Source organism: Glycine max, chromosome 8, assembly GCF_000004515.6.
Source record: "Glycine max cultivar Williams 82 chromosome 8, Glycine_max_v4.0, whole genome shotgun sequence".
NCBI lineage: Eukaryota > Viridiplantae > Streptophyta > Magnoliopsida > Fabales > Fabaceae > Glycine > Glycine max.
This window is the reverse complement of record NC_038244.2, coordinates 12,809,487-12,836,898: the sequence shown is the minus strand read 5'-3', so window position 1 is coordinate 12,836,898 and position 27,412 is coordinate 12,809,487. Positions and strand designations below refer to the sequence as shown.

General features: G+C 32.6%; 4 protein-coding genes across 5 annotated transcripts; all 4 read right to left on the bottom strand.

Annotated features, from left to right (window-relative positions):
• Nucleotides 1-1,105: 1,105 nt before the first annotated feature.
• On the bottom strand, nucleotides 1,106-4,178 carry LOC100789618 (metacaspase-6). The gene is given in 4 exon segments (XM_014778558.3): nucleotides 1,106-1,925; nucleotides 3,863-4,039; nucleotides 4,041-4,103; nucleotides 4,105-4,178. Coding segments are annotated over 4 exon segments (1,134 nt in total).
• Nucleotides 4,179-8,015: 3,837 nt separating this feature from the next.
• On the bottom strand, nucleotides 8,016-18,234 carry LOC100789091 (zinc finger CCCH domain-containing protein 5). 2 transcript variants are annotated; one of them, XM_006585326.4, is made up of 10 exons: nucleotides 18,015-18,234; nucleotides 16,253-16,319; nucleotides 14,965-15,436; nucleotides 14,583-14,678; nucleotides 14,342-14,506; nucleotides 12,721-12,813; nucleotides 10,305-10,421; nucleotides 9,764-9,838; nucleotides 9,344-9,540; nucleotides 8,016-8,797 (listed from the first exon to the last, which is right to left on the bottom strand). In XM_006585326.4, exons 3-10 carry the CDS (start codon nucleotides 15,412-15,414, stop codon nucleotides 8,194-8,196), a joined length of 1,797 nt encoding a protein of 598 aa, XP_006585389.1. In that variant the 5' UTR covers nucleotides 15,415-15,436; nucleotides 16,253-16,319; nucleotides 18,015-18,234; the 3' UTR covers nucleotides 8,016-8,193. The 2 variants fall into 2 exon arrangements, with proteins under 2 accessions (XP_006585389.1, XP_003532902.2); XM_003532854.5 differs by having other exon boundaries at nucleotides 14,583-14,681; nucleotides 18,015-18,233.
• A 956-nt stretch (nucleotides 18,235-19,190) lies between these two features.
• LOC100792775 (peroxidase 7-like) lies at nucleotides 19,191-21,362 on the bottom strand. The gene is given in 2 exon segments (NM_001317646.1): nucleotides 19,191-20,070; nucleotides 21,038-21,362. Coding segments are annotated over 2 exon segments (1,023 nt in total). The 5' UTR covers nucleotides 21,311-21,362; the 3' UTR covers nucleotides 19,191-19,320.
• A 1,741-nt stretch (nucleotides 21,363-23,103) lies between these two features.
• On the bottom strand, nucleotides 23,104-27,174 carry LOC100792247 (50S ribosomal protein L15). Its single transcript, XM_003531427.5, has 5 exons — nucleotides 26,964-27,174; nucleotides 25,852-26,321; nucleotides 24,506-24,589; nucleotides 24,329-24,418; nucleotides 23,104-23,745 (listed from the first exon to the last, which is right to left on the bottom strand). Exons 2-5 carry the CDS (start codon nucleotides 26,251-26,253, stop codon nucleotides 23,479-23,481), a joined length of 843 nt encoding a protein of 280 aa, XP_003531475.1. The 5' UTR covers nucleotides 26,254-26,321; nucleotides 26,964-27,174; the 3' UTR covers nucleotides 23,104-23,478.
• Nucleotides 27,175-27,412: the final 238 nt, after the last annotated feature.

The following is a 27,412-nucleotide window of genomic DNA, read 5'->3' as shown; positions in this document are numbered from 1 at the left end:
CAATTTCCTCACACGTAAACCAAAGTGCAAAAACCAGGAGAATTATATTACATAAGACTTAAAGCTGGGTTTGTTTGCCACTGTTGGAAATAGATGGAAAAATCTTCCTGATACGCTTTCAGCCACGACCATAAACAGAACATGGCTTTTTGCCGGAGCAGTTTCGCATCCACTAACTTACCTTAAAAAATAATTGAATTTCTATGAAGCCAAATATTCCAAGTAAGAAAATTCACCACCTTCTCCTTTCCCACTCAAACCACTCTCTCCTCCACCAAAATTCCATCTCCAAATGCGTTGGATATGAAATGTGTCAGGGAAGACAACTTGAAAAATAAAAAACAGGAGATTTATATACCCTTGGCCTGTGTTGGATATGAAGGACATGCAAACCAAGTAATAGCACCTGCATATGTGAGATCTTCTAATGGCAGTGCTGCTAACCACGGATGAATTTGTTTAAATTTAAAATAAATATTTTTCATGTTAAGTGTTTTTTTTTAAGAAATAGATAGGATCTACTTCTTAAAATAAATAAAACAAATTTTTTAAGTAAAAATAATTTAGACAAATATAGTAAAAAAATAATAAAAAGTTAATTAATTTATTAAAATAAATGCTTGTTTCAACAATTAAGTTTAAACAAATTAATTTCATATTTTTATTAGATAAGTGTGTTTTTTTACCTAGTCCACACACTGTTCTGTCAGCATTTTGATATGATACATTCGATCTAATCGAAGGTATAGGTGATGCAGACACCAAAGTAAAATTAGCCTTTGACATAATTTTTACGTTTAGCAAGGGTTTAGGAAGTCAACTAACCTCAAACACGAGATTCACTCAATTTTTGTTTTCAGCCAAACTGGAAAGTTGCTACCGCTGAAAGTTAATTTCTTGCTATCTCCAAATTGCATATTTCGTTTTCATATTTATATTTTATCACCCATTTATTGACATATATTTCAAAATTATTTATTTGAAAAGGTGATTTGCAATCACACACAAAGTCAATTACAACATATAATTATAATTATGTGTATCATATGCCACGCATTATCACTAACTTTAGGATGGTCCAAAGGTCTTAAATTCCCTCGAATTTTCAACACAGAAAAGAAGCATTAACATTGTTGTCACTGCAATACAGTCCAGGCTTCTGATCAAAACCCTGGCTCTTAAGCACCATCCTAGCCTTCAGCACAAGCTCCCTGTTTGTGACTGCACCATCAGTCTCTTCAATTATGCTCTGAATCACATTGCTGAAGGCCCCATAAGCCGCGTCCGAATTTCCATAAGGACTTGCGAAATCCGCAGAAGTTTGGTCACTCTGGCAACCACTCAACAGAATCCCACAATCCAAAATGTTGCGCTTGATTGATGCAGCATGATGTTCCTCCCTCTTGCTCCACCCACGTTTTGCATATTCCTCGTCGTGGTTGTCATCGTCATTTAGCTTTTGTTCGAAAAATTGTTGTGCAAGATCACCCACCAGCCCCAGAATTGTGTGTCCTCCTCCTCTCTCGCCACCACTTGTTCCATGTTGTAGTTTGTTTATGACTAAATTCATATATTTCTTCACTTTGGGGCTTGCATCTTCCCCAAAGAGTGTGTGTCTTAGTTTCCCAATTTCTATGTCATCATCCTTGCCACTTTTTTGCTTGAGTATTTCTGTGAGTGTTGAAAGAGGCAAAGAACGATTCTTCACGATGGTTTCTTCTTCTTCTTCTTGTTCCATGTTTCGATGGAAGAGGTTTTTGAAGTGAAATAGAGAGGGTGAGTTTTGGCCTTCTTCGTTTGTGCTATCTCCTATTTGTTCCTTGGCTGCTTCTATTAGACCACCACTATGGCAACAATCTGAAACGATTGTGATTTTACAACCCCTTGGAACCTTGTCTACAAATTGCCTGAAATCATCATCTATTTGCATTCAAAACATAACAGTTAATTAGCATTACTTCCCAAATTAAGAATCATGCAATATTATAGAATACCATTTGAGTACTAGAGAATGTTATTTTCTTTGGAATATACACGGTCAAAAGATAAGATCACAGAAACATATAATAATAAATATTTTTATGGAATATATGAAATGTTTTGAATATATGAAAAACAGAAAGACACTCTAGTATTTTATTTGGATGAAATTCATGTAGGTTTCCTAAGTATGTGATTTTCTTTTCTTATTTTATGTCACATTCTCAAACTTGTGTGACTCGTGAATTTTAGCAGCAACAAGGGTGTTCCTCTAACAAAAATATAATAGGTTTTAAAAAAAATAGATATATATTGAACACATTTCATTATGAAATTCTACTTTTGATTTTTTTTAGTTCAATAGACATTCATCGTGCGTGTAGAATGTTTGTATAATCAGAAATATAATTTTATACATGAATTTTTTTAGGTAATTATTATAGAAAGCAACAGACTTATTATATATGATAGTTTAGGTTTAAATTACAATGTAATAAATGCATATATTATTTATTTCGTTTTTTAAATCTCATTTTAAGATTAAAAATGCAGAAAAATACTATAGCTTAACAATAGACATCAAAATTCAAAATTAAAATTAAAATCAATTCAAATTTAAATTGATTTTTTTAGGTTATCATATTGTGAAGTATCACTATACTTTATCAATAATTAATCTCTCTCAAAACAATATAACTCTTCTCTCAATCATACCATGTTCTTAATATCTATAAAAACTCAAGAACTTATTTACAGAATCTATAAGCATATAGTTCCACTCAAATCACATAATGTTGGTAAATTTAAATTGAATTTGAAACTAATTAACTAAAATTAAGTAATAGTATTTGAATAACTAAGTTGTATATTTAAATAAAAATAAATAAGATACTTAATAAAAATGATACATGATTTAATATAGAAGAAAATAACTCTTTAAAACCTTTTATTTAAAAGGAAAAAAGTTTAATGATTATGCATATATACAAACTTTTACACTATATAGTATATACCAATGAGAAATTAATATAACTTTTAAAATAAATATTATAAAAATCAACATATTTATCATTCATAATAATTTATTCAATATTCATAATAATAATTTATGATTGAATGAAAATATAAAATAATTTTGTTATTTTATTTTCTCAAAGTAAAAATTCAGATTTGTAATATATGGATAAGCAGTAACAATTAAATCACATTATCGATCCATACTATTAATTAGGATTCAACTAGATTTTAAAACTTGATTGGCGAATTACACAATACAACTCTCCTCGTCTGTCCAGCCTTGGCACCGTACGTCTACACGTAAAAGAGTTGTACCAAAACATAACAGAATTAATAATAACAGCAATAAGTGTTGTCAAAATAGTTAACAATTTCAAAGTAAAAAATATATATTTATTAAAATATACAATATTTTATGTTTTGCATCCATCGTTATATTTTTCATTAATTAGTAGCATTTTAAATTAGTTTTATAATTTATTGAATAAGTATCTTCAAAACGAGAAATTATTATATATTAATGTTCAAAATAACAATTGATTTTCACATAACACATATCTGAGTTTTATTTAAAAAAACATAATTAAATATGTCACATGAAAATTAATCAAATTATGAACACATAATAGTCTTGATTCACATAGTAATTTTCCCATTAATTTTTCATAATTAAATTTAAAAAAAAAACTCAAATTTATGTCACAGACAAATTGATCAGAATCATATACACATAATAATTTCAAACCATACCACAATTTTTCCATCAGGTCAGTTTGTGTTTTCTGTTTATTTTAAGAAGTAAATTTATTTATTTTAAAATTAAAATAAATTCAGGCATTAGCTCAACATAAGAAATAAGAAGCAAATTATGTAGCAGTCAGCAGGAAGAATGCACTCATCATAGCCGGTGTTGTCCTCCTCATCCATCTCCGGCGGGAGGCGCGTGGCGTGGCGGCTGTAGTGGACAAAGAGAACATCTCCGGGCTTGGCTGACCGGACCAGCTTGGACAGTGCCACTCTGATGTTCTTGCCTGTGGGTTGGGGTGTCAATGAGGACAATTATGTCTTTTTCTGAGAATCCATATATGTTGATGAGGCACTTGTGCATCGTTAATGCACCCTTTCAACTCAGCCTTTGTGCCTGGCTAGTTGCATCCTATTAACACTCCCCTCTTAGCCATTGCACTCTTCTCTCTCTTTGCCTTTAAGCTCCCTTTCTTTTATTTTTTGAGTTTGGAAACGAATTCATGCCTTTCTTTATGTTGTTTAATTATAATAACTGGATTATGTGGCTCGTAGGATTATTTTTGTACCAATATCAATGATTAATGAAAATTAATTAAAGTGTATTAATTGTATTTACTCCTTTTTGCATGATTAGAAGAAAAAAATTAACGTGTTTTGGATATTGGATTATTTATTTGTGGTAAATATCATGCGCCTTAAGAAACTATAGATTCTCCAAAGTTCCTTGTAGAATTGCAGATTATCATTCAAGATTGATATTTCATGAATTATTTTTGCTTTTTTATTTTATTATAGAAGGAAATATTATCAAAGGTTAGGATTCTATTTTTTAATATTTCCATTTTGATTATTGTGTTAATTATTAAAAAATTATAATAAATTTAAAAATAATTACTTTACCTTTTTTAATAGAAAGAAATCGATTTTAGAATTTTTGGAAAAAACATTAAAAATATATTTTTGAAATGGAAAAATACTTCAGTAAACTTATACAAAAAAAAAAACACTAGCAGGATATTTTTTTTTAAAGAGAATTTATTATATTATAGTAAGAGAAGTTAAAAGAATTTATTTTATAATTTTTTTGTTATATGTTTTAAGTACAAAGTATCTATTATTGGGAGAAGCAAAATTAACTTTGATGATTTCAACTTCTTAAAGGTTGATTTCATGATTTTTAACTATATAGGAATACTTTGTTTTCAGAAAGAAAAAAAAAAAAAATATATATATATATATATATATATATATATATAAAGACTAATCTTCATTCATTTTTAGTATAGTTTTCCTACCTAACCATGTTTTTTTAGAAAAAGATATATTTAGTAATTCTTTTATTTTGGTAAGATTCTTAAAGAGAATTTATTTTTGACAAACTTTTATGTTGTTTTAAGATTTTGGAGAGGGTCCTTTTTCTATATATATATAATAAATAAAAAGATCTTGGAAAGGGTACTCATGTTACTTATATTTAAAAGAAAGAATTTGCATTGCTCAAAAGAGAAAAATTGAGATCGTAGAGAGAATTTTAAGTATAAATATTAAATTTTATAATATACATATAGTTCCTCCGTTTTCTTTTATAAGAAAAATAAATAGATTTTATATTTATTAAGAAAATTAGCTTACTTCACTAAATTGTGTCATTTTCAATTAAAAAATAATTTTTTTGTCTAAGCTAACATTCATTTAAACTTGATATTAAGCCTAAATTTCATATTAAATGAAGGATATTTTGAGCATAATCTCACTAAATAGATAAAAAGTAGTTAACTTTAACTTATATTTGAGAATAAAAATTTGATTTTTTTTCATATAAGAGAGAATGGAGGGAGTATATAAAATAAAGGCTAAATTATAATTTTGGTCCCCTAGTTTCTCAAATCGATTTTGGTTATTTTGGATTTTAATTGTAATATTTGGTCCCCTAATTTTATAAAATGGTGATTTTTGTCCTCCTGATAAATTATTAACAAATAATTCTGATTAATTGAGTTATTAAGTTAATTATATATTAGTTAAAATAATTAATTATTAAAAAATTATTAATAATCCTAATTTTACACAACATTATGTTTCTCCACTTCTTCGCAAACACCTATTTTACCTCATGTTGCAGGCCTTTTATTAAAAAATTTAATGATTAATATTTTTTATTTAATTTAGAATCAATTTAATATCTCTAATAATCACAATTATTAGTTAATAATTTATCAAGGGATCAAAATCATGAATTTGAAAAATTACAATTTAACCTAAAATAAAATAATTGTTATCTTTTTTCTTTCGATTAAAAATTAATAACGGTTAACATTAAAAATAATTGACCTTTCGGTTTTAATTGAAAAGTCATTTATTACTTGCAAATAAATACTATTAATGGTTATTGACTAACGATGATAATTATTAGTAAAATTGCATAGAATCACAGTCAAATTCACTTAACATATGATATGGTGACTTTAAAAGCTAAGTTTATGATTGATGTGGTGTGAATGACGTGAATTAGAAAATTTGTGACTACAAGTCTCATTATAGTTTTCAAGTTTGTGCCCTCAATTGATATACTACATATGATATTATTTACCATTTTACTATCAGTAGGCCTAAGTCCTAAGGTTCACAACAAAAAAATCAGTAGGCCTAAGGCAATTGCCTAACGGCTCTGACACATATATTTAGAAATATAATTAATTTATTAAATTTTTAAAAAATATTAAATAACTTCTTAATATGTTTGTTATTTTTTTAATTAATGACTCATTTATTCTTTATATATATATTATTCTTATTAAGTATTAATTAAGATTAATCTTAAAAAGTATCTAATGCAACATTGATTTTATAAAATGACATATATTTTAGAATAACTTTTTTCTCTAGCATATCATATAATCTGGAACACGAACTAACACAAATTATTTGATTATGTTGTACATTGGCACTTGCACTCCCAACAATAAGCTTCAGTACTTCACCCTTTTTTACATTGATTTTGTAAATACTGAGGTTAGAAGATAGACAGGAATAAACAGACCAAAAGATTGGTCCATGTCTATGTTTCCAACATGAACATTTGGCTTTAGCAACATAAGACTAATGATTGGATGAGAATGAAGCCACGAAAAAAAAACAAGCCATATGTACAACAGATTTCACACCAAAAATATATAGAAGAAATAAGAATTAAGATGACGAAAACTGCAAGTAGTAGTCCATGAGTGGGTCACAAAAAGAACGGATGCAAATTAATAAAGATGAATCAAATTAATAGTGAGAATAAAATAATAAATAGAATGAGAATGCAAGTCATATGCTAAGCCGAACAAAGCATGGTGGAGGTCCCTTATCTTCATAAATAGAATGAGAATGCAAGTCATTTGCTGCTTATTTTCATGTTTTCACATTGGAGAAGTGGTTTGATTTGAATCATCGCATGCTCCTCTTGTTGATTTTTGTGTACCACTCGAAAAATTTTAAGTGCTTGGATATAAAAATATTCAAACTCTAATGTGTAAAAAGAAAAGGTTGTATTAGTTGCATCACATTGTTTCATTCTCCAGTTCCTATCCGGGGATTTTTCACCTCTTGTTGGATAATCTTTTAATAAAACCTGCTTGTAATGTTTGTCTGATTATTCTCAGTAAATCAAACTGATTATAGAGAAAACTAGTTTATTTTGATAGGCTTGTCAAAACTAATTTATTGGAGATTTGGTAAAGCTAGTAGTAAGCTTTAATTAGATTTTCTTGAATTCATGTGTATAGCTCAAAGATATATAAAGTGGGTTGGATAATTAAAAAAGACAGGAAAACCAAAAAAGGTAAAACAGCTATGATCTCCTTGTTAACAAAAATTATCACTCTAGTTGTCAATTAAAAAAAACTATATATAGCTCAAGTTTCTGTTTTCCTTGTGAAGCATAATTTACAAATATTTCCCTAAAATCTTTTCTGAAAAATATGGAAGCGAATTGATATGTAGGAGCGAATATTGTCAAAATAAAATTGGACACCCCATCTTATTTACTAATGGAAGGATTTTGGAGGTATTTTAATATGCACCAAGGTAGTTTTGGTGCACCACATCAAAGTCGTTGATCTATTAACCGAAAATCATAAAAATTCGAAGAGAATCAGTAGTTATTTTAGTTATTAACCCAGTGTTTGATTTATAACAAGAGTTAAAAAAAATACATTTAAGAAAAATAATGAAATAAAAGGTTTTTAAGTTTTTTAAATTAAAATTATTTTTTAATATAAAAATACTTTTCATTCAATTTATTTATTTATTTCCACCAATACTAAGGTCAACCAATCTTCTAAATATGATACGAGATCCAGTATCTTTATAGTGAGTAACAAATTAACAATTGATTATCACCTCCCTTGTTTCTATGATGCCTGCCCCCACTTGAGTTCTAACCATTGATGGAATCAATTTCTACTAATGTTTTGATCTCTTCTTTTTGTGATGATGCTCTTCTCGCTTGTAACTGTCCTTCCGAGACCAACCGCCATCAACTTTGTCATTTTCATTCTCATGGTATTTATAGTCATCATCATCAAGACCTGATCTTCTGTATCTTGAGCTTTTCCTAGAGTAATAATCATGTTGTGTTTCCATCTCTCCTCTACCAAGAAAATCTTTCTCAGATTCAGAAGCATCGCGGCCACCCTGATAATTGCTTTTGCTAATATGGTGCCTTTTCTCATCTCTGTTTTGCTTTCTTGAGTTTCTTCCTTCTCTACCATGCTGTTTTTCGTTGTCCCTAGTAACCCATTCCACATCAGAATCTTCTTCATGGCGTCTGCTATTCATAGTGTATTCATGGTGTGTTTCCCTATTTTCCTCTTTTTCTAACCATTCCCTGTCAGAAACAGCACCGGAATCAGGAGTTCTGCCTCTCGATTTCCTTTTAAAGCTGCCATTCCAATCCTCATTAGGAGTTCTATGCTTTCTTTCATCTCGCTGTTTTCTTCTACCTGAATGACCGCAATTTAACTGATCCATCTCCCTAGATCTTGACCTTCTTCTAGAGTGGCACGTTCTACGAGAACAGGTATAAATTCACATGAAAAAAATATACAGAAATATTGACATAATTAAACAAAATATGATAAAATAAATAAATCAAGACATTGAACAACTCAAACTTCCATCTGAAGAAAATTATTCCAAGTTATATTTTCTTCACATCAACAAATTCTATTAACCACAAAACTGTAGTTGTTTCCCTAAATGCAGCAAGGGAGAAAGCAAAACTGTACCAACACCAATCGCAAACACTCAGCCCCATCCTCCATCATGCTAAAATTTACCACAAGGTTGCTTGATTTACAATCATCTACATAGGTTACAATTTAACCAGTAACCAATTTAATCAATCATATGTCATGTGAAATATATGATTTGATATGTTTTAATTACAAGGGTTTAGCATGGGATCATCTCCCTTATTACTCATTATTTAGTTCCCTTATTCTGTAAACCTCCTTCATTATAAATAAGAGTATTTTGTGTGGTCTGAGACAACATCACACAACAGTAAATAATTCTTACACATGTAATGAGGAGCAATAAAGTGAAAGCACACCTGTCAGAATCTGTTTTTGACAAACTCATATTTCCTTGCTCCATTGAAGTCTCATAATCATCAGAATAACCAAATAAAGCGATCATTTTTTTTACCCAAAATTTCGGGGGAGGTTTGTCAGAATCGGCCCATTCATAGTCTCCGCCGGGATTACGAAAACAGTGGATAAAATTGCATGTTGTTCCATGAGAACAAGTCTGTTAAGACACACAAGAAAGGAACACCATTGAAACTTCATGAGCATGATTCATCAATTCCAAACATTTTCTAACATCTTTTTCAAAGTTAAAAGCTTCAGTTGAAACCAACCAAGAGTTTATATGATTTGCACAAATGAAACCCAGCAGCACTTGGTTGTATCCAAAAGACAAAATATAAGAATATAAGATAGTAGTCAATGTCATCAATATAATTGTATACCTTGAAACCTGATTTCATATACTCGCCACATATGGCAACCTTCCATCGTGTCAAGTTAACAAATTGACAACTTACCTGCCATAAATCATAATATGAGAATAATGAGATAAACATATAAACAATGTCAAGCAATTCAAATCTTCTGCACTTGATCGTAAAATCCTAAATCTTTTCATCTATGAACCAAAACAACCATCCTTTGGAAAAACTCACTCTGAACTTTAAATCTGACATAAGCTTTCAGTATAGAGCTGAACTTTCCCTGCCTCATTATAACCTAAATATGCTACACCTTTAACCAGTTTTACATAAAACATTTTTCAGACTTTCCTCCGATATAACAGGAGTTACACTTACAGGACATCAATTAAAAAAAACCAGTAAATGGATAAGACTGAACACAGTACATATGAAGTCCAAAGCAAACATCCCATGGCAAATGAATAACTTTCATACTTGGAGCTTTCTAGAAATTCATACAATCATACTAGCAGCATTAAAGATATTCATTTGGCACAAACAAGACATAGAAATGCAATACCTGTTTCCCAGCAAAGTAGCGACCATTCACCGTGTTATAAGCAAGCAGAGCAGAATCAAGCGATTTATACTGTACATAGACATTTCCTCGCAAGTGAAATGAACCATTTTTACACACCTGACAGGGAAATATAGATAATAGGATCAGTACCATGAGTAGGAAGTGCCAAGAAATCAAAGAGACAATGACTAAAGATCTTCAAAATGTTTTCACATGAACTGCCATTTTGCTTTTCAAAATATTGTTCTTCTATTCCTTCACAAAAAAGGAAAAAACTATATCCCATTTTTGGCTTACTTTTAAATCACAGTTATCAATTCCAGGTAGTGGCACAGAGTGGCTGATCCTGAAATGGCTATGATGGGATGGTGGATAGCAGAAAGGTTGCGATAGTAAAATTTTAGATACAGGCTAAATAATTTTTATTCGTATACTAAATTCTCAAATATACAAATTATTCAAAATTAAAGACATTCATTAAATAATATGAAAAAAATATCGGCAGAGAATAAAATGAAAGGAGAGAGAAAAGAGGATAGTTAGCAAGGGTGAGCATAAATGTAATCCGACCAAAGCCAACAAATACAAGAAGGGAAAAGAGATAGAGAAATACAGGTTGGATCGGTTAGCAGGTTAAGTGGATTAAAAAATTTGGTTTAAAATGGGGACAGCTGGTCAGGTTTGGGTTTCTGAAATGTGTTTCATTGGTACCCGAACCCAACCAAACATATATGAAGAACAGAAGAAGAGCCCAGAAACAGTTCTAATGAAGATAGTAAGACCAGGAAGATAACTTGAGCTTCGGGTGCATGACATTGATTGTCATGTGGTCTGTGTGGTATGACAACAGTGTTAAGCCTCAAGGCTGTGATCCTGTGTGGATATGTGATTCATATGATCTGACACCATGCCTTGACTGTTGAAAATTGAAAGTTTGAAACAATTAGAACCATTGGATTTTTTTGTTTAAGATCTTGATGGTGAATTTAGGGTGTAGAACTTTTATAGGTCATGTGTTATATCAGCAAGTTTTACATTGGTTGCCGATGACCTAACAAAACCCTCCTCCTTTGATAGAACTATTATAGTTAGATGGTATATTTTTAACATATAAATTGCATATCTCAGCTCAAGAAACTCCCCTTGTACAACCACATTGATGAGAAAATTGAAACCATGATTCAGCAGGTCATATCACATCACAATTTAATGAAATAAAACTTCAAAAATGAAGAATCAATAAAGGGGAAAAGAAAGCAAGGGACCCAAACACATTTTCTTCTCCTTTCTCACATAAATTGTAATTTTCACAAGCCTCACTCGCTTATCTTCTAGTTCTCCATACTACATTTGCTTCATCTCTTGGTTTCAGTCTAATTTGCCAAACCAAACCTTGAAACTATCTATCAGAGCAATCCAAGCCATCCAAACCTTGGAACGCCTCCTCTGAATCTTTTCAAAATCATCTCACCATCCTAATGTGTTACATCAAACCTGACCTCCTTGCTAACCTACAGGAGCTACGCAGGCAACAATACATCCTAACCCTCTGTGTATTCTCTACACACCTAAGCAAAATACAACACTGACCTGTAATCTATCCAGTCCGTTTGAACCAGCCCGAGTTGCACACAACCCCAGCTAACCCGATGAACTGTGTGGTTAGAAACAGGCAATATTACAGCCTTCAGGTTGCTTAGGTTTAGGCTTTGTAGGCCCAAAACCGACTGATAGTTAGAGTATGAATGGGAATGGCCACAAAATACAGAGAACAGGGCCACACTGACAAAGTCAGCAATAGCTGGAAACTGTTAGAGAAAATGGGTGTTGGCGAGAGTGAATGTGCTCAAGTAAATGGGAAAATTAGGGGTTCCTTTGAAAGTTGAAACCTCAGATTCAATGGAAGAGGGTTGAAATCACAAAATTACCCCCTCCCCATGAAAAGCCCTAGGTGACACTTACAGGGCTCTTGCACCTGATCACAGATGCCCTTGCACCTCCTGCAAATTGCCGCAATTTCACCTGCTATCACGATCACTATTTAAAACTGTGATGTTATTTGAGTTCCGTAGTACCCAAGAGCTGGTCTGCAACACCATCCCACTATAGCATTGCTATTGACAACTATGTTTTCAATATGCCCATAATATATAAAGAGAGAGGGAGAGGGAGAGAACAATGACAAGACATGACATATATAAAGATAATGGTTGAGCAAGTTTTCCATTTGATTTATTTTGTCCTCTCTATACAGCTAGATATAAACAATCATCAATTAGCATTTGTAATATTTCCCAGAGAACCCATAAAACTTTATTTGAAGATATTGAAAATTACATTAAGGCCAAAATTAAATGAGAAATATATTTTCAAATTTTCATAAGCAAAACACACACACACGGTAGTAAAAAAGAACCTTGAAGTTCACAATTTCCCCAAACTTCAGGAACTCTGTGTGAACATCCTCATAAAATTCTTCAAAGCAGCGTTCAACCTCTTCATCTGTATACTGAAAAAGGGGTTAAACAGGTCAAACAAGATATTTATGTATTGAAATATAATACTACCTCTAGCCAATTTCAGCTTTCTCTATAGTGCATAAGGGATCAAAAAGATGCTACAAAGTTTGGCTTATGGCATATGGGAAGTAGTATAATATTGGAAATCAAAAAGAAGAAATAGCATTGGGAAAAAAACAAAGAAAGTTCACCCTCATTGGATAACAGTGAAAGTAACAGCTTTATAAAGAGTGTTGGCAGGCAGAACATAAAAGAGAAGCCAAAAAGAAAATCCTCTACCATAAGCATTGCATTCACACAAACTGATTTAGAAATCCTAACACTCTACTATGCAAACATAGGAAATCTGCATAAAATCTTATCTTCATTCTTATCTCCAAAACCTCTGCACACTACTCCTAAAGCCCAAAGGACAGGCATGAAGTATTCCAAACAACTAGAGTACTAGTTTCATCTAAAGTGACATGTGATCAATCATTCATCTGGATTGGTGTTGATGCAGGAAAAAAAGATTAAAAAATCACAACAACAATGTATTTTAAGAATCACTAACTGAATCAACATTTTTAAGGTCTTGCTGTCGCAATCCCAAACCCTTTGAAGGTCATGACCGTTAGTCTGCAACATAGCTCCATAAGCCAAGACTTGGATAACGCCTGACAACTACTTATGGTTAAGGAGAAAGAACATGTAAATTATTAGAGTATGAGATTTTGGAAGTTGTAACAAAGATTTGAGGGGGAAAAAAGTGTTTTAAATATTCAGTGTAATTATTGAATCTGTTAAAATGTTATGCTGACATAATATTAAATGAAACATCATAGGAAACAAAAATCTTCCCCTCGTACATGAAAAATAAATTAATAAAAACATCACAAAAGTATGGTGCTAATGGTATAATGAGTAAAGGACTCAGACAGTAAATAAAAATCAACGAAAAGGGGAGGGGGGAAATAGTCAAATGAAGCAAATTGAAAGAAATGGATTAAGTGACTAACAAGGGGGGAGGGGATCAATATTAATAGGTTATTTCCCAGGCTGAGCAAGTAGGATACAACAGCTAATATCATTAACTTTGACCAACCAAGGCCAAATCATAAGCCTCCAACAAAATGAATCTTGCAATGAATCCCTGATTATTAAGTCAAAGAATTGAATTGAATACACTCCTTTCACAAGGACAAAAATATCAGATGAAGCAACTGCATGAATTTTTCAATCATGAAAAATGAAATTAAGGAACTGAAACAATACCAACTTCCTGTACATTTAAGATGTAAGGGGGATGAGGAAACAATAGCAAGATGAACCATGGATAGAATAGGATACTTTGAATTGGATTTATTTTGATTAATAAATTAATAATTGAAGAGCGTGACATGTAGATTAAAGACGCAAAAGGTTTTGTTGTGTTTTTATTAAGACAAAAGAGCATTGCAAAAGCATTGATGTGAGTAAATAAGTAGTAGTAAATGCGATGAAATCATGAAGAGGATACAATGAAGCAAATGAACAGACCTCAAGGCCCTCATCCTGGTCCTGGTCGCAAGCAAGGCCAGGACCACTGTACATGTTTTTGATAAGAAGAGTGGACGACTTATCAGGGTAAAAATGGACTCTGCTACAGCGTATACCAAAACGACAAGCTCCCGTTTTTAGATGAAAAGGGCAATGAGCTTTATCCTGGCATGGCAACAGATGCAAAAGCAATGAGTGAGTTTGAAGATGAAAACGGATTATTTATTGAAACGAAACATACCTGTTCAGTTCCAAAATTGGGTATTTGTTGAGCAACATTCTCAAGTGTCAATGATTCCGGGGGTAAGGGATTGGATGTAGGTTTATTATCCTCCTCCTGCTGCAAATGATGATAGTCAATTATGAATGGCTGGCACATACAGTCAGATGAATGCATATAGTACATAATTGATTCTGGGGGTAAGGGATTGGATGTCAAATTCGATTCTAGAGCATGTTTGGGAATCTGTAGGCAAAATTATTTTTGAGGTAAGCATAATTTTGCCAACAGATCAGGGCCCTTGCTTTTGCATTCATTTTGCTTTTATCCGTTGGATTTGCATTGGGACCCGCACCACCGCAGCATTTCCAACTGCAAACCAAACATGCACATAGACATTTACCTGGTGGTCATTTTGATTAGTCTCGTTGGGCTTTGGTTTGTCCCTGTCGGTAACCCTAACTCTGAGTTGTTTCTTCTTGAAGATGATCTCATTTCCTTGCCAAATGATCTCTGGAGGGCCTTCTTCCTCGACATATTCGTATTCATCATCCTCGTCTTCTTGTTGCTGCTGCTGTTGTTGTTGTTGTTTTTGAGTGATGACAGTGTCCATCCACGCCTTCTCTCTCTCTCGGAAGAGGATCATATCCCTCTGCATCCTCTCAGCCTCCTGCTGCTCCAGCAACTGCATCCGCCTCTGCTCCTCGGGGTTGTTCAGGCGCTCCTCTTCCTCCCGCCGCTCCCTCTCAGCCTCCTCCTTCCTTGCCTGCTTCCGCTTCATTTTCTTCATTGCCTTCCTCTTCTCCTTTCGACTCATACTCTTACCCTCTTCAATGAAATCTTTCTCTTCCATTCCTCTCTTCTCTTCACCCTCACTAGAGAAAATAAAGAAAAATAGGAGACGATAAATTAGCAGCCGAGAGGATAAGTATGACCTAGTTTAAAATTTGAATGGATCGAGCTCATGTATTTGTTGACTATAATTAAGTCTCTTTAGGACCTATTGTTTAATGCTATTAATATGCTAAACTTTAAGAACTTGTTCAGTGTTATCTATTGATTCAAGTGTCCCTTTTTGTTTGTTGGCTTTTAATTTCATAAAAAAAATGAATTTTACAAATATTTGTAGGTTCTACAATACTCACTGGTTTATTTTTACGTTCTAAAAAAAAAATAAAAACAAAATCTGTTAGGTTGACATTCATAAAAATTGTGGTGTTATTACCTAAAGGTAAAGAAATCGCTTATTGATAAGGTGAATAGAGAAGACCAAAACCACTGAGTATAGTGCCATCAAATGGGCCGGCCCTAACCCATGTGGGCTAGGGAGAAAATGGCCCATAGGGCTTAGGGCCAAGAAGGTTAGGATCAGCCCTTGGGCCAACCCACTATTATATGAAGATGGATTGATGAGAACCATTCACCATACCAAATGGATTAATGGCAGTGAGGGACCTAAATGCATTAAGTTGAAACCTGTTAAATTGAACCATAAGACATAAAGAGGTGTACAAAACTTTATTCATTAATATTTGAAAGATGAGAATACAACATGAAGAGAGAAAAAAGATTGAGGAATAAACTTTATTCAGGTAACATAACAACCATAACATAGGAGCATAAACAGCAGAAAAAGATTTAAATCTATTGGTATGAATTATGGGAGTTTGTGAGAATAATGAAATCATTACCTTTATCTTCCTCTCGCAGTGCTTGCTTCAATCTTTTTTGCTGCAAACTACCTTCAGCTCATAGAGACTGTTGCACATAGAAAACTGATAATCAAATTATGTAAACTTAGAAATGTAAATTTAGTAAGAACAAATTCTCCTACAGTTTAATATCCACAATCATTAACTCCACTAGCAAGGTAAGTTTCACTACAGATACTGTGGTTTCTGGTTCTGAAGTCATTAGAACTCCTATTGTAACTAATGGTCTCATAAAACCTTCTACTGCCTCTCATTGGTAAACTCAGCAACAAGCATTCACTAAAAAGTCTATACATCTGGTAAGATGCTAAATTGGCATATTGAATCTTCTTAGCAGCCTAATACAAATCAAGCACACAGTTTCTAGAGTTTACATATTTATGCTGTTTTTCTCATCTCCAAGGCAAGACTATCAAGACCCTGTTTTATATATTATATAAAATAAGAAGTTATTGTAATAGTATAATCTAGCAATATTTTTACATCACATATATGGCTCTCAAACAGATATCTCCTTGTTTTTTTTTTTATTTTAACTCATCTGATTCAACAGGGTACTATTCAATCAACAGAGGTTACTGCTTTAAATAAATGAACCATGTTTTTTTCCAATAACACCTTGTCAACATAGGCACCAATGTTCAGCATAAAAATGCTTTTAAACTAAAGGTTGAGATACAAAAAAACTAGTCTTCCATAAGCATTTAAATCAGCTTTCAATAAAACTGGTTTACTTAGGAAAAGTTATGCATTTCTAAGGATGGTAGATTGGATGAGATGCTCATAGTACTCTCACACACTTAAGCGCTTTCTTAAAAGTGGGATCTGGGTAAAAACTTATACACCTCACCTTTTCTCTCAATAAATCATTAATGAGAAAAAGGCAGGAAAAAATGATGCCTAATGCAAAATCTCACATTACTCAGAAGAGAGGTTCTGAAGCTCCCTCCATAAAACTCCTATAACAAGAATAATCACAAAACTCAAAAAAATCAACAATGTGAGACAGCATCATACCTAGTTTATAGTTCAATCTATCATATCTGTGTTCACTGCATACACTACCTTGTTGGCAATAATAAGCTGAATTAACAGAACTAATTAATATAACAGAATAAAATCAAGCATCAAAGAGTGTTAAACTTAAACATAAGATAACACCACAGCTCAGTTCCCCATTCTGTTTTACCCTCATAATCACAGCTGAAAATCAATCGAACTTAACAACTGAAAATTAAAGTAAATAAGAGAAACCTAGAAGCACCCATTACAAGTACTTACATTCTCAGAAGCAATCATCAAATTCGAAACTTAGCACGAAAAATCAATCTCAAGAGCAAACTTTGAGAGTAATAGGTCCCTAACAACACCTCCGGGCAAGAAAACAAGTTCATCATTTCTACATACTTTATTATCCTAATTTCTTTTAGGACCAAGCTTACACTGCAATTGGTATCCACCGCATTCACATAAAGTGCATTGAAGCTTTTAATTCAGAATTCATGCAGACAATACATGTGAAGAACATGCAAAAAGGGTGATGGGCAACAACCAAAAGAAAGGAAAATCCCTGAATCTACCCAAGCCATCAAGAAAAAAAACAAAAAAGAAAAAAAAATCTGCACCAGAAGGAAAACTCGAATGCCCATTTAGAAAAAAGAAACAGAGAATTAAAGAAACACCAGAATTTGAGAAAATTAAAGAGAAACTGGCGTTTGAAGAGCACAAAAGAGATTCTAACATGAGGAATTTGGACTCTTGGACGCTTCAATTTGGAAATAATCTGGTGCCGCGTGCCTCTATTGTCAGTCCCTCTTGCACCGAATGATGGAATGATTTAGTCTATTGAGAAAAAGGGGATTAGGGTTCTAAGGTGAATTTACAAATTCAATCTCAAGGCTTTTTATTTTACCAAGAGGGAGTAATAGGGAAAGTGGCAACTACATTTAGGATTTCTGTAACAAAAAAAAAATGAAAAAAGAAATATTAAGAAGTTGTATACGAACTACCAGGTCATGTCTATTATTCACGACTTACCCACTAATCAATAGATACACAACTTAATTACATTTTTTCCTCTAAACTTTTTAATTTTTAATGAATTTTGTTTTTAATTTTTTAATTTAACATATTTTATTCTCAATTTTTTACATCAAGTCATCTTTTCATTCATAAACACAAAAATTAGAAGTAAAATTTATTAAGAAAATAAAAATAGAGGTAAAATTTATCAAAAATAAAAGATTGGATGTAAAATTTGAAAAAAAAATAAAAAAAAGTTGGGATAAAATTATAATTATACTAAGAATAAAATGACAAAAGATAAAATTCATAACTTTCTTAAAAGTTAAAATAAAATATGTCCATATTAAAAAGTTGAGGTTAAAAATACAATAAATCACAGATATATTAAATAAGTCTTGTCGTCATCACTTGTTTAGTGGATAATAACTGAAGCTTTATTTTTATTTTTCACTTTCTACTCTCTCACTTCTTTTACATTTTCTCTTCACATTGTTTTCAAGAAACTTGCCAATTGTACCTCCTTTATTTTACTCTTAATATAATTGCACTTTATATTGCTTTTTTTTGCAATTTTTACACCCAATTTTTTTCTTCAAATTTTGTCCTTAACTTTTGAATTTATCAATTGATAAATGGCCCATGATAAATTTCACAAATTTCTTAAAAGTTTGGGATAAAATGAACCCAAAATTTTTTTAGGGTAAAATTCTTCAAAAATTAAAAAGTTAAGGATAAAAAATCAATTAAACCAATATTTAAATATAATCTATTTCAAAGAATATAATTTGTGTGTTTTAAGTTATGTAATTTACTCACAATTTGATAAAGAGTAAGTTGGTTTATCAATTCTATTAATGCGTTTAGGGTACAAAATTAATAAGGAGAAAAGTAATTTCTCACAACAAAGCAACAGAGACATGATCGAACCCTCTGGCTATATGATTTATTGACATTAAAATCCCAAACATAAAAATGGAACAAAGAAATTAACCGCATAGCAAAGTAGGACACCATTACACCAATTAGACAGTATTGACATAATTGCAATTAACCCTTATTTCACCTTCATTAGGCCTAGTCAGAACTTGAACATTCCCAAGCTTCACCATTGACACTGAAAACTGGCTAGTGAAAAGAAAAGGTTGTGTTGCAAATGCTTCAACAAAAGGAGCAGTCCTTGCATCTGAAAAAAGTGACTGATCTGTTGACAATAACCCCACTTTCCTCATAAGGTTAGTGTAATAGGTTGTGTCAAAAGTCCTAGGGGTTATGACATCAAGGTGCACCAAATCCATCACCCTTTTGCACCTTTTCCTCAACAACTTCAAGAAAAAGACATTTAGTGAGGGATCTGGCTTTTTAGTCCCATTGAAGTTGTAAATCCTATCCATGATAGAAGAACAAGTGCTCCTCCCAATTGTGTGTGAGCCTGAGAGAGTGACCAAGTCAAGAATGTCTAAACCTCTTTCTTGAAAGAATGTAATAAGGGCTGTTATGTTTTCATGGCCATGAGGGACCAAATTGGCCTCTCTGGCTAAGGAAATCTTGCCATCTTTTCTGCCAAATGGGACTTCCCAGAATGGTCCTCCAGCCAAAAGAGTGGCATCTCTAGCTGCTGCAGTAAGAATGTCAGCACAAGAGACTGTCCTTGGACACTTTTTTTCTAACTCACTCTTGATATCATCAATCAATTGGAATCCTCTCAGGGTTCTGCTCTCTAATGCAGTCCTCTCACTCCCTGGATGGTTGAGCAATATTGATGCATCGCATCCCTGCATTGAATTTGATCAATTGAAGTGCATCAAACAAAGTGATTCATGAAACATTCACAACTCACTTCAAGTCAACACTTTTAATAACAATATCAAAATGTTAAATCATAATCTATAAGTTAATATAGTTAGGTCTGGCACTCTGAATGTTTTTTAAGCTGTCATCTATTTACATGCGTATAACTATTTACTAATAATGTGTGTGAGAGAGACTAATATTACTAAAATGTAATTCACTTCATTTTAGATAATAAAAGTAATTAATTTTTTTTCTATGAAGTAAAATAATGACTTAAAAATAGTGTAAAAGTGAGGAATAGAAGGTTAATGATGTTGGAGAAATAAAAATGCAAATGGTAGCACCAGGGTCCGGTTATTTATTGTATGTGTTTCAAGTAAGTTTTGATTGTCATCATCGAGACAATGAAGAGACCAAGATTTGCATGTGATCCAATTCCCAAACCAGAAGTTGGCTTCGGTCCCAACAACGTTCAGTCACAGTTGTTATGAACATCATATAAAAATGTCCTGTAACAGATTACCATGTTATCCTTGTATATTTTTAATTCCAATCTAATCATGATTGGTAATGTATGGTAAGATTATTAACTTAATAATAATTACAGTAAAATTCATATCGAAAATGATTTGTAATTAGATAACAGTATAAAAGACTTTATAATGACAATGTACTTTAGATGCTGGATTTTAACCATGTTTGGCTACAATAGTCAAAAACTCAAAATGATCCAAATTAATCTCCAAAAAAACACAAAACCTCTTTTTTCTAATGGTCATCATATGTATCTAATGACACGTAGCAAGTTAAAGTGATCAGTGATGCATGCATGAATCAAGATGCATGTGGCCAATTCAAGTGTACCTTATTTCAACTAAGCAAGAAACAAACATAGGAAACACACATTGCCAAATTTAAAGAAAGAGATTGAGTCATGTGATTAATTACCATAACAGCACAGTCATGGAAATGAAGGCGTATGATGGCAGGGGCCAATGTAGGGTCCTTCTTAACCCAAGCAGCAACCTTTTGTGAGATGATGCCTTCAGCATCAGGACATGTTGTGTGATAGTGACCAATGGACAGCAAGGCCTCAGGGGGTGGTAATAAGGGCTTGATGGATGATTTCTTAGGCACATTTCCTTGTGTAGAGAGACCATAAATGGTGCTCAACTCCAAAGGGACCAAAAGGAGGAAAAGGGTAAGGTAGTGGAGCCTCATGTTTCATTAGCAATATGCCAGAATATTGTGTTGGTATGTTTTTTTACGCATTAATGTATGAGAGAGTGGTGCATGTATTTATTAAGGTTAGGGGGGTTGATGAAAACGTGGTAGGCACTACTACTTCTACTACTCTCTTGGCTTTAAGGTTGACATGTATGCCAACGCGTTGATATATATGGCCCTTTGGTGGTGTTATTACTTTATTTATAGTTGGTTAGCAGGTGTTTTGCTTGGTGCAGAACTAAGCAGACATTGAGGTCTCATGTGACAACTGGCTTTGAGTTTTGCAATATTAAAGTCAATCATGTGTACATGTTACATTTAATTCAGAATTTGAACATTTTATATTTTGATGGATAGAAATGGAAATACACTTTCAATATATTCTTAAGGAATCATATTGAAGGTTTAAATCAATTTATGTGAGATTATTTTAATTTAATTAATGATTTTAATTTCAAATTTTACTTATGCAATTATATTAAATACTTAAAAAAAGGATTGTGTCACCTATAATTATTTTATCCGATTCGAATAGGATTACCTAAACATATCACATATCAAGTTTACGAAACAAATATCATTATTTTTTAATGAAAATATTGTAATTGTAATAATAATATAAAAAGTAGTGAATTGCATATTTACATACAACGTGTACCCATACTACCTACCTGGTAACTATGGGTAGAAACTTGAGTAACAGTCTTGTGCCAAAATTGTGGATTATCATACATCAAAAAGGGATTTTCGTTTTTCTTTTCTTTCAGTTCTTAGTAGTTTCTTTTGTTTTTTAGGGAAAGTTCTTAGCAATATGTACTAAAGCTGAGTCAGTGAGTGTCCAAAATGTTGAAGTAAAAATCAAATATATATTAGTTCGGACATTGTGGGTCTATCTCCTGTAATGTCCACGAAGATCTTAACAAATATAGTTTAGGGTGAAAGTGAGGACCACCAACGAATCAAAAGAAAACATAAATGCACTTTACATTTCTTGTAGTTGTCATGGTTTTACAACACTCAAGAGAAACTTGCAAAAGCATAACTGATGACAAAGCGCCAATGTCAAATAAAAAAAAAAATGGAACTAAAAGTTAATAATCCCATTGATTAAATATTTCTTTAGAAAAAATAGAAGAGCATTTTAATTTAGGATGAAAGGTTAGTTCTCTTCCGGCACAATTTTTTATTGTGCTGTTGAATGTTTGATGAATGAGCTCAAATACTTCCTACATTTATATTTGCAATCAGCAACAAGACAGCGAATAGTCACCAAATTTATAGAATGGAAGAAAACATAATTGTGTATACAAGACACGATTACATGTTTCAATCAACATTTTGGTGATAAATCATAAAAACAGTGATTTAAAGGAATGAAAAAAATTATATACACTAGAACAGTGATTGCATCCCTGTATTCAATTCAACAGGAACGAGGATTTATTATTTAGCACGTACCTGAAGCTATTCTATAGGCACAACTAAGCATGCTGCTAATTTAAATAAAACAAAAAAAGTAGAAACAAAGGAAACAAGACCTGCAACTACTATAGAAATTTATCTTTTGTTTATTACATAATATAATAAGTCAATGACATAGAAAACAGAAATAGATATCCGATTTCTTAACAGTATCAAAACAAATCCATCTAGGAAACTACTTGTTTTCTTCCTCTACCTATACCAAAACTTGTATGTTATGTGGCTAGTTTTAAACTCAGTGAAAGAAGTTACATGTGTAATCAGTGGATAATAACAAGTCGTATGTATATTAATACAAATTCCGATTGAAACAATCGTCCATTTATTAAAATTCAGCCAAGTCATTTGACAAGTACCATCCATATCCGGAGAAAAGTTAAACATTGCAGACTGTTCTTGCAATTTTCCCTTCATGAAGGGGCTAAGATCCTACTCCAAGCACACATACACAAGAAACTAAGGCTCTCTTTTCAACTGAGTGACGAAGATCAAATCCTTAAAAGAAATTAAATAATAAACAAGATTCTCCCTTTCATTTGTCCCCAAGGAAATTCATTTATCTCATTCTTGAATTAACTACCTGAGCATTTGCAAGAACTGCATGAAAAACTTGTGAGTCAGACGTTTGCACCACACAGAATTACAAAATCCTAAAAACTGGTGCCAAAAATGTTAGTTATTCAACTAAGATGCTGAACTGGAAGATCCTTGCTTGCTTCAACTAAAAATGGAAATGGCTTTGTTGGGGCAGGCAACCGACCAATGCTATCAACTTTATCCTTTTGCTTTGGAGGAGGTCTAGCTGCTTTAGGCAGCAATCTTCCTTTCTTTTCAAACCACTCAGGCTTCACCAGTGCCTTCAAGCCCAACTTATTGTAATACACCCTTCTCACAGACCCACCAGCTGCTTCAACTGCTTCCTTAGCCCTAACAGTAACCCTTGATACCTGTAATATCACTGTGTTAAACTACATTCCTGTTTTATACCAAAAGAGTTTGAGACAATAAAATATAATCTATACTATGGTATTTAAAATTGAACAAGACCAATTTTGCATCTCTTTTTCTTATTGACAAACAAAAGCATAATATGGAAACATAATCTCAAACTATGAGTTTGTTTGTTTATCCAAAAGTACAAGGAAAAAACATCAAGGTTAAACAAAGTTAGCATATAAACTTTGAATATACAAGTATAGTAGAGACTTTATTTATAACAAACTCCAAGTTAGATGCTCTACAACCATTTTACCATTCTGATTGCCAAGGTCAAAACCTGGCTACCCCCAATTTTCATGATTTATGCTGCCAATGGAGAAAGGAGAGAGCAGACTTTCAAGCAAACATCCAAGTAAATCATAAACTATTTAGCAAAAGTAACAATGATGATTAATTATGACCGTGGTGAAATTTACAACATTAGATAAACGCAAGTTTAAAAAGTGTTAAGAAAAGCATTTCCAAAGACTTGAGAATCAAAAGGCATGATTATGATCCTCTAAACACTATTAGCCTCCAAATCAAGTCTACCTCTAGATGAATTGGCCACTTGATCTGCTCAGAACCACGCCCCATCAATCTTACTCCATCTTTCATTTGCTTCCCTAGTACCCCTGCATCCTATGGTAATAATAATGACCAGAAGAATGAGAGGAAGCACATGAAGCAAAAGCATTTCCAGAAGAAGTGAGGTAACAGTCATAAAACCTTTAGTGTTTTCATTGTAATCAGTTCAGAAGAATCTATCTTCCCAGCATTAATAAACTTTGCAATTTTCCCCAAACCTATTGGCTGTGGAAAAAGATGTGTAAGAAATTTAACAATATAGACAAGACATATCAATGGCTAATAGATTAAGGGTTGCACTTGTAGACATTAAAATATGAACAAACAAATTAAAATTATATCAAACTTGAATAAAAATGAGCTACCCGATGCTCACAAATCCAAAGTTAACTCCAATGTTCACAGTATACCTACTACATAAACACCAGTGTCCAGCAATCACATATAAACGGCCAATCATATACTAGGGGAAAATCTCTTGAATACAATAAACGATGAACTTTTAAAAACATTTTCTGTCAGTGATCACAATACTTTTAGTAGAAAACATGCTTGGAAAATATCATATGGGAAATAGAGGTTTATATCAATTGAAATCAACTCAGCCACTCGGCCATATAATCTTAAAAAGAAAATTCATTTCAGGCTAATAGAATTCATAACAGAGAAAGAGATAAAACGCTTCCCATCTAATATTTTATTTTCTTTAAGTGAGACAAAATACAAAGGGAAACTAATATGGCAAGGGATTGATCTTATACACACACATTCACATAGAGGTTAAGTTACTCTTTCAATAAGATAGCTACCTCAAAGCTCCCAGATCATCCTTGTGATTATGATATTTGAAAATTACATCAAAATGTGATGGATCATGATCTGGAAGACAACTGCTGTATTTTTTTATCGTGCAGAAAAGTAAAGACAAACAGCTAACAATTACATCCTCTAACAAAGCAAGTGATCATCACATCAGACAACAGCAAATTAAGATGTGATGGACATGGATGAAAGATGGACAACTTATCATCTAACTACTTGAGATGAAATAAAGCTGGAACTACAAAGGGAAAGGACATCCAGTATTCAAGACGACTATAATAATAACTCAGACATGAGATGCAATAAATCTAGTTAAACACTCTAACAAAAAGGTTGGTAACAGACAGACAAAAATGTATCTTTTTTTTTCCATTATTCAGCAACTATGAAAATTCTAGTTTCTAGGGAAGGAGTGCATTTAGAGCAACAAAAATGACCTTGACAAAGGGCATTTGGTCCATGAATGGATTTTATCAGGCTCAATAATTTCCTTGGATGCATAAAAAATCTAGGTAGCTTTGGTAATAGTCCAAATTTAATACTTCAGAATTGAAAATGTACAATTTTTTTTCAACACACCAAAAGAAAGTCTGCACTTTTTGTTTTCCTTATGTCCCAATGCATTAAACAAAAAGAAAACTACAAATATAAACATGAAAACATACCTGAAAAGTGAGGCTAAATGGGTTCTTGAACCCACGTTTGGGTAATCTTCGGCGAAGAGGGGTCTGACCTCCTTCGAACCCCAATTTTATACCTTTTCTGGCTCTCTGACCCTTGTGACCCCTCCCTGCAGTCTTGCCCTTTCCAGACCCAATCCCACGCCCCTTCCTCGTCGGCTGTTTTCTGGGAACCTTATCTCTCAGATCATTCAAGCTCAGAAGACTGTAAGCTCTAAAACCTTGAAAATCCGGGAATGCATTAGGACTAATTATTTGATAAGCACTGGGAGAGTGAGGGAGCTGAAAGGGATGAGATTGGATAGATGGGTATCCGAGACTGGGTTTGCTATAATTTGAGCTTCTGGTGATTGATGTTGAGAGAACAGATAGCCTCCGTCTGAGCATTTTTTGTCTACTCTAATTTTTCAGTAACAAAAAAGAAGTCCTAATTTCCAATGGCAATAGCTTCAAACCTTAGGAGAACCAAAATAGAACAAAAAGGAGAATTACAAATCCAATGCAAGTAAAGACATACAATCATTACAAACCCAAATAAAACCAAATCACATGGAACCCAGGCTACCAATCAAAAGAAAGTGCGTAATATATACCAAAAACATGAAATTGGTCTTATATTACAACCAACAATCAAATAAATAACCTTTAAACATACAACACAAACACAAACCCAGTGAATGCATCAACAAAATCGCACACACCATAAGGCAAGATGGGAAAAGGGCCAGCTCAATAACTTAGGCAATAAACTAAACACCACATACGCATTGACTATAGCTAAACATGATACCAATCAACAAAACCCCCCGTTAAAAACAAAAACAAACTACCCACGTCAGAATTCTCACTGGAACAATAATCCATTGCACGTGACAATCAAGCATTTTATCAAACAGCTGGCGACCAAAACACAAATTAAAAAAAAATCCTTATTATATGAATCCATCTAAACAAATTCCATTCTCAAAGGAAGCAAAATTAGCGTAAAGCAGAAAATAATGGGGTTATAAGAAAGCTCATTTGCTTTCAGAACGCTCTGTTAATCAACACTGAAGATTTTAGCAAGGGTTTGTGAAAAAGTGCGATCACCCTTTTACCTGGTCTTGTGAGGAACGGTGAAAAAAGCATGAATCAGCTTCAATGGCGGTAATGCCCCGCGGCGGAGGCTGCGTCCACAGTGCAAGAGGTTTCTTCAGAGAATGCGGTGGAAGTGAAAAATTCTAATAGAAAAGGGAAATGATATTTCCACCCAAACTAACATGCCAAGACATTCTCCGAACCACTAAAATAAAGATAAAAAAAATACAACCCCTAACACTTAACTGAATAACATGCGTATATAATTATGTTTTATTTTCATTATGTTTATAACTGGAGTACAGTATATCCTAACTTTTGTAATTAGACAACTTTTATTGGGGTTGAAATTTTCTTACAAAACAATGTTTTTAAATTAAATATTTTGTTAACTAACAATCTATTATATAATATCTGTTTTATTTTAATTGACCTTTAAATTAGTTTCAAAGTGTTAATTATAATTTCT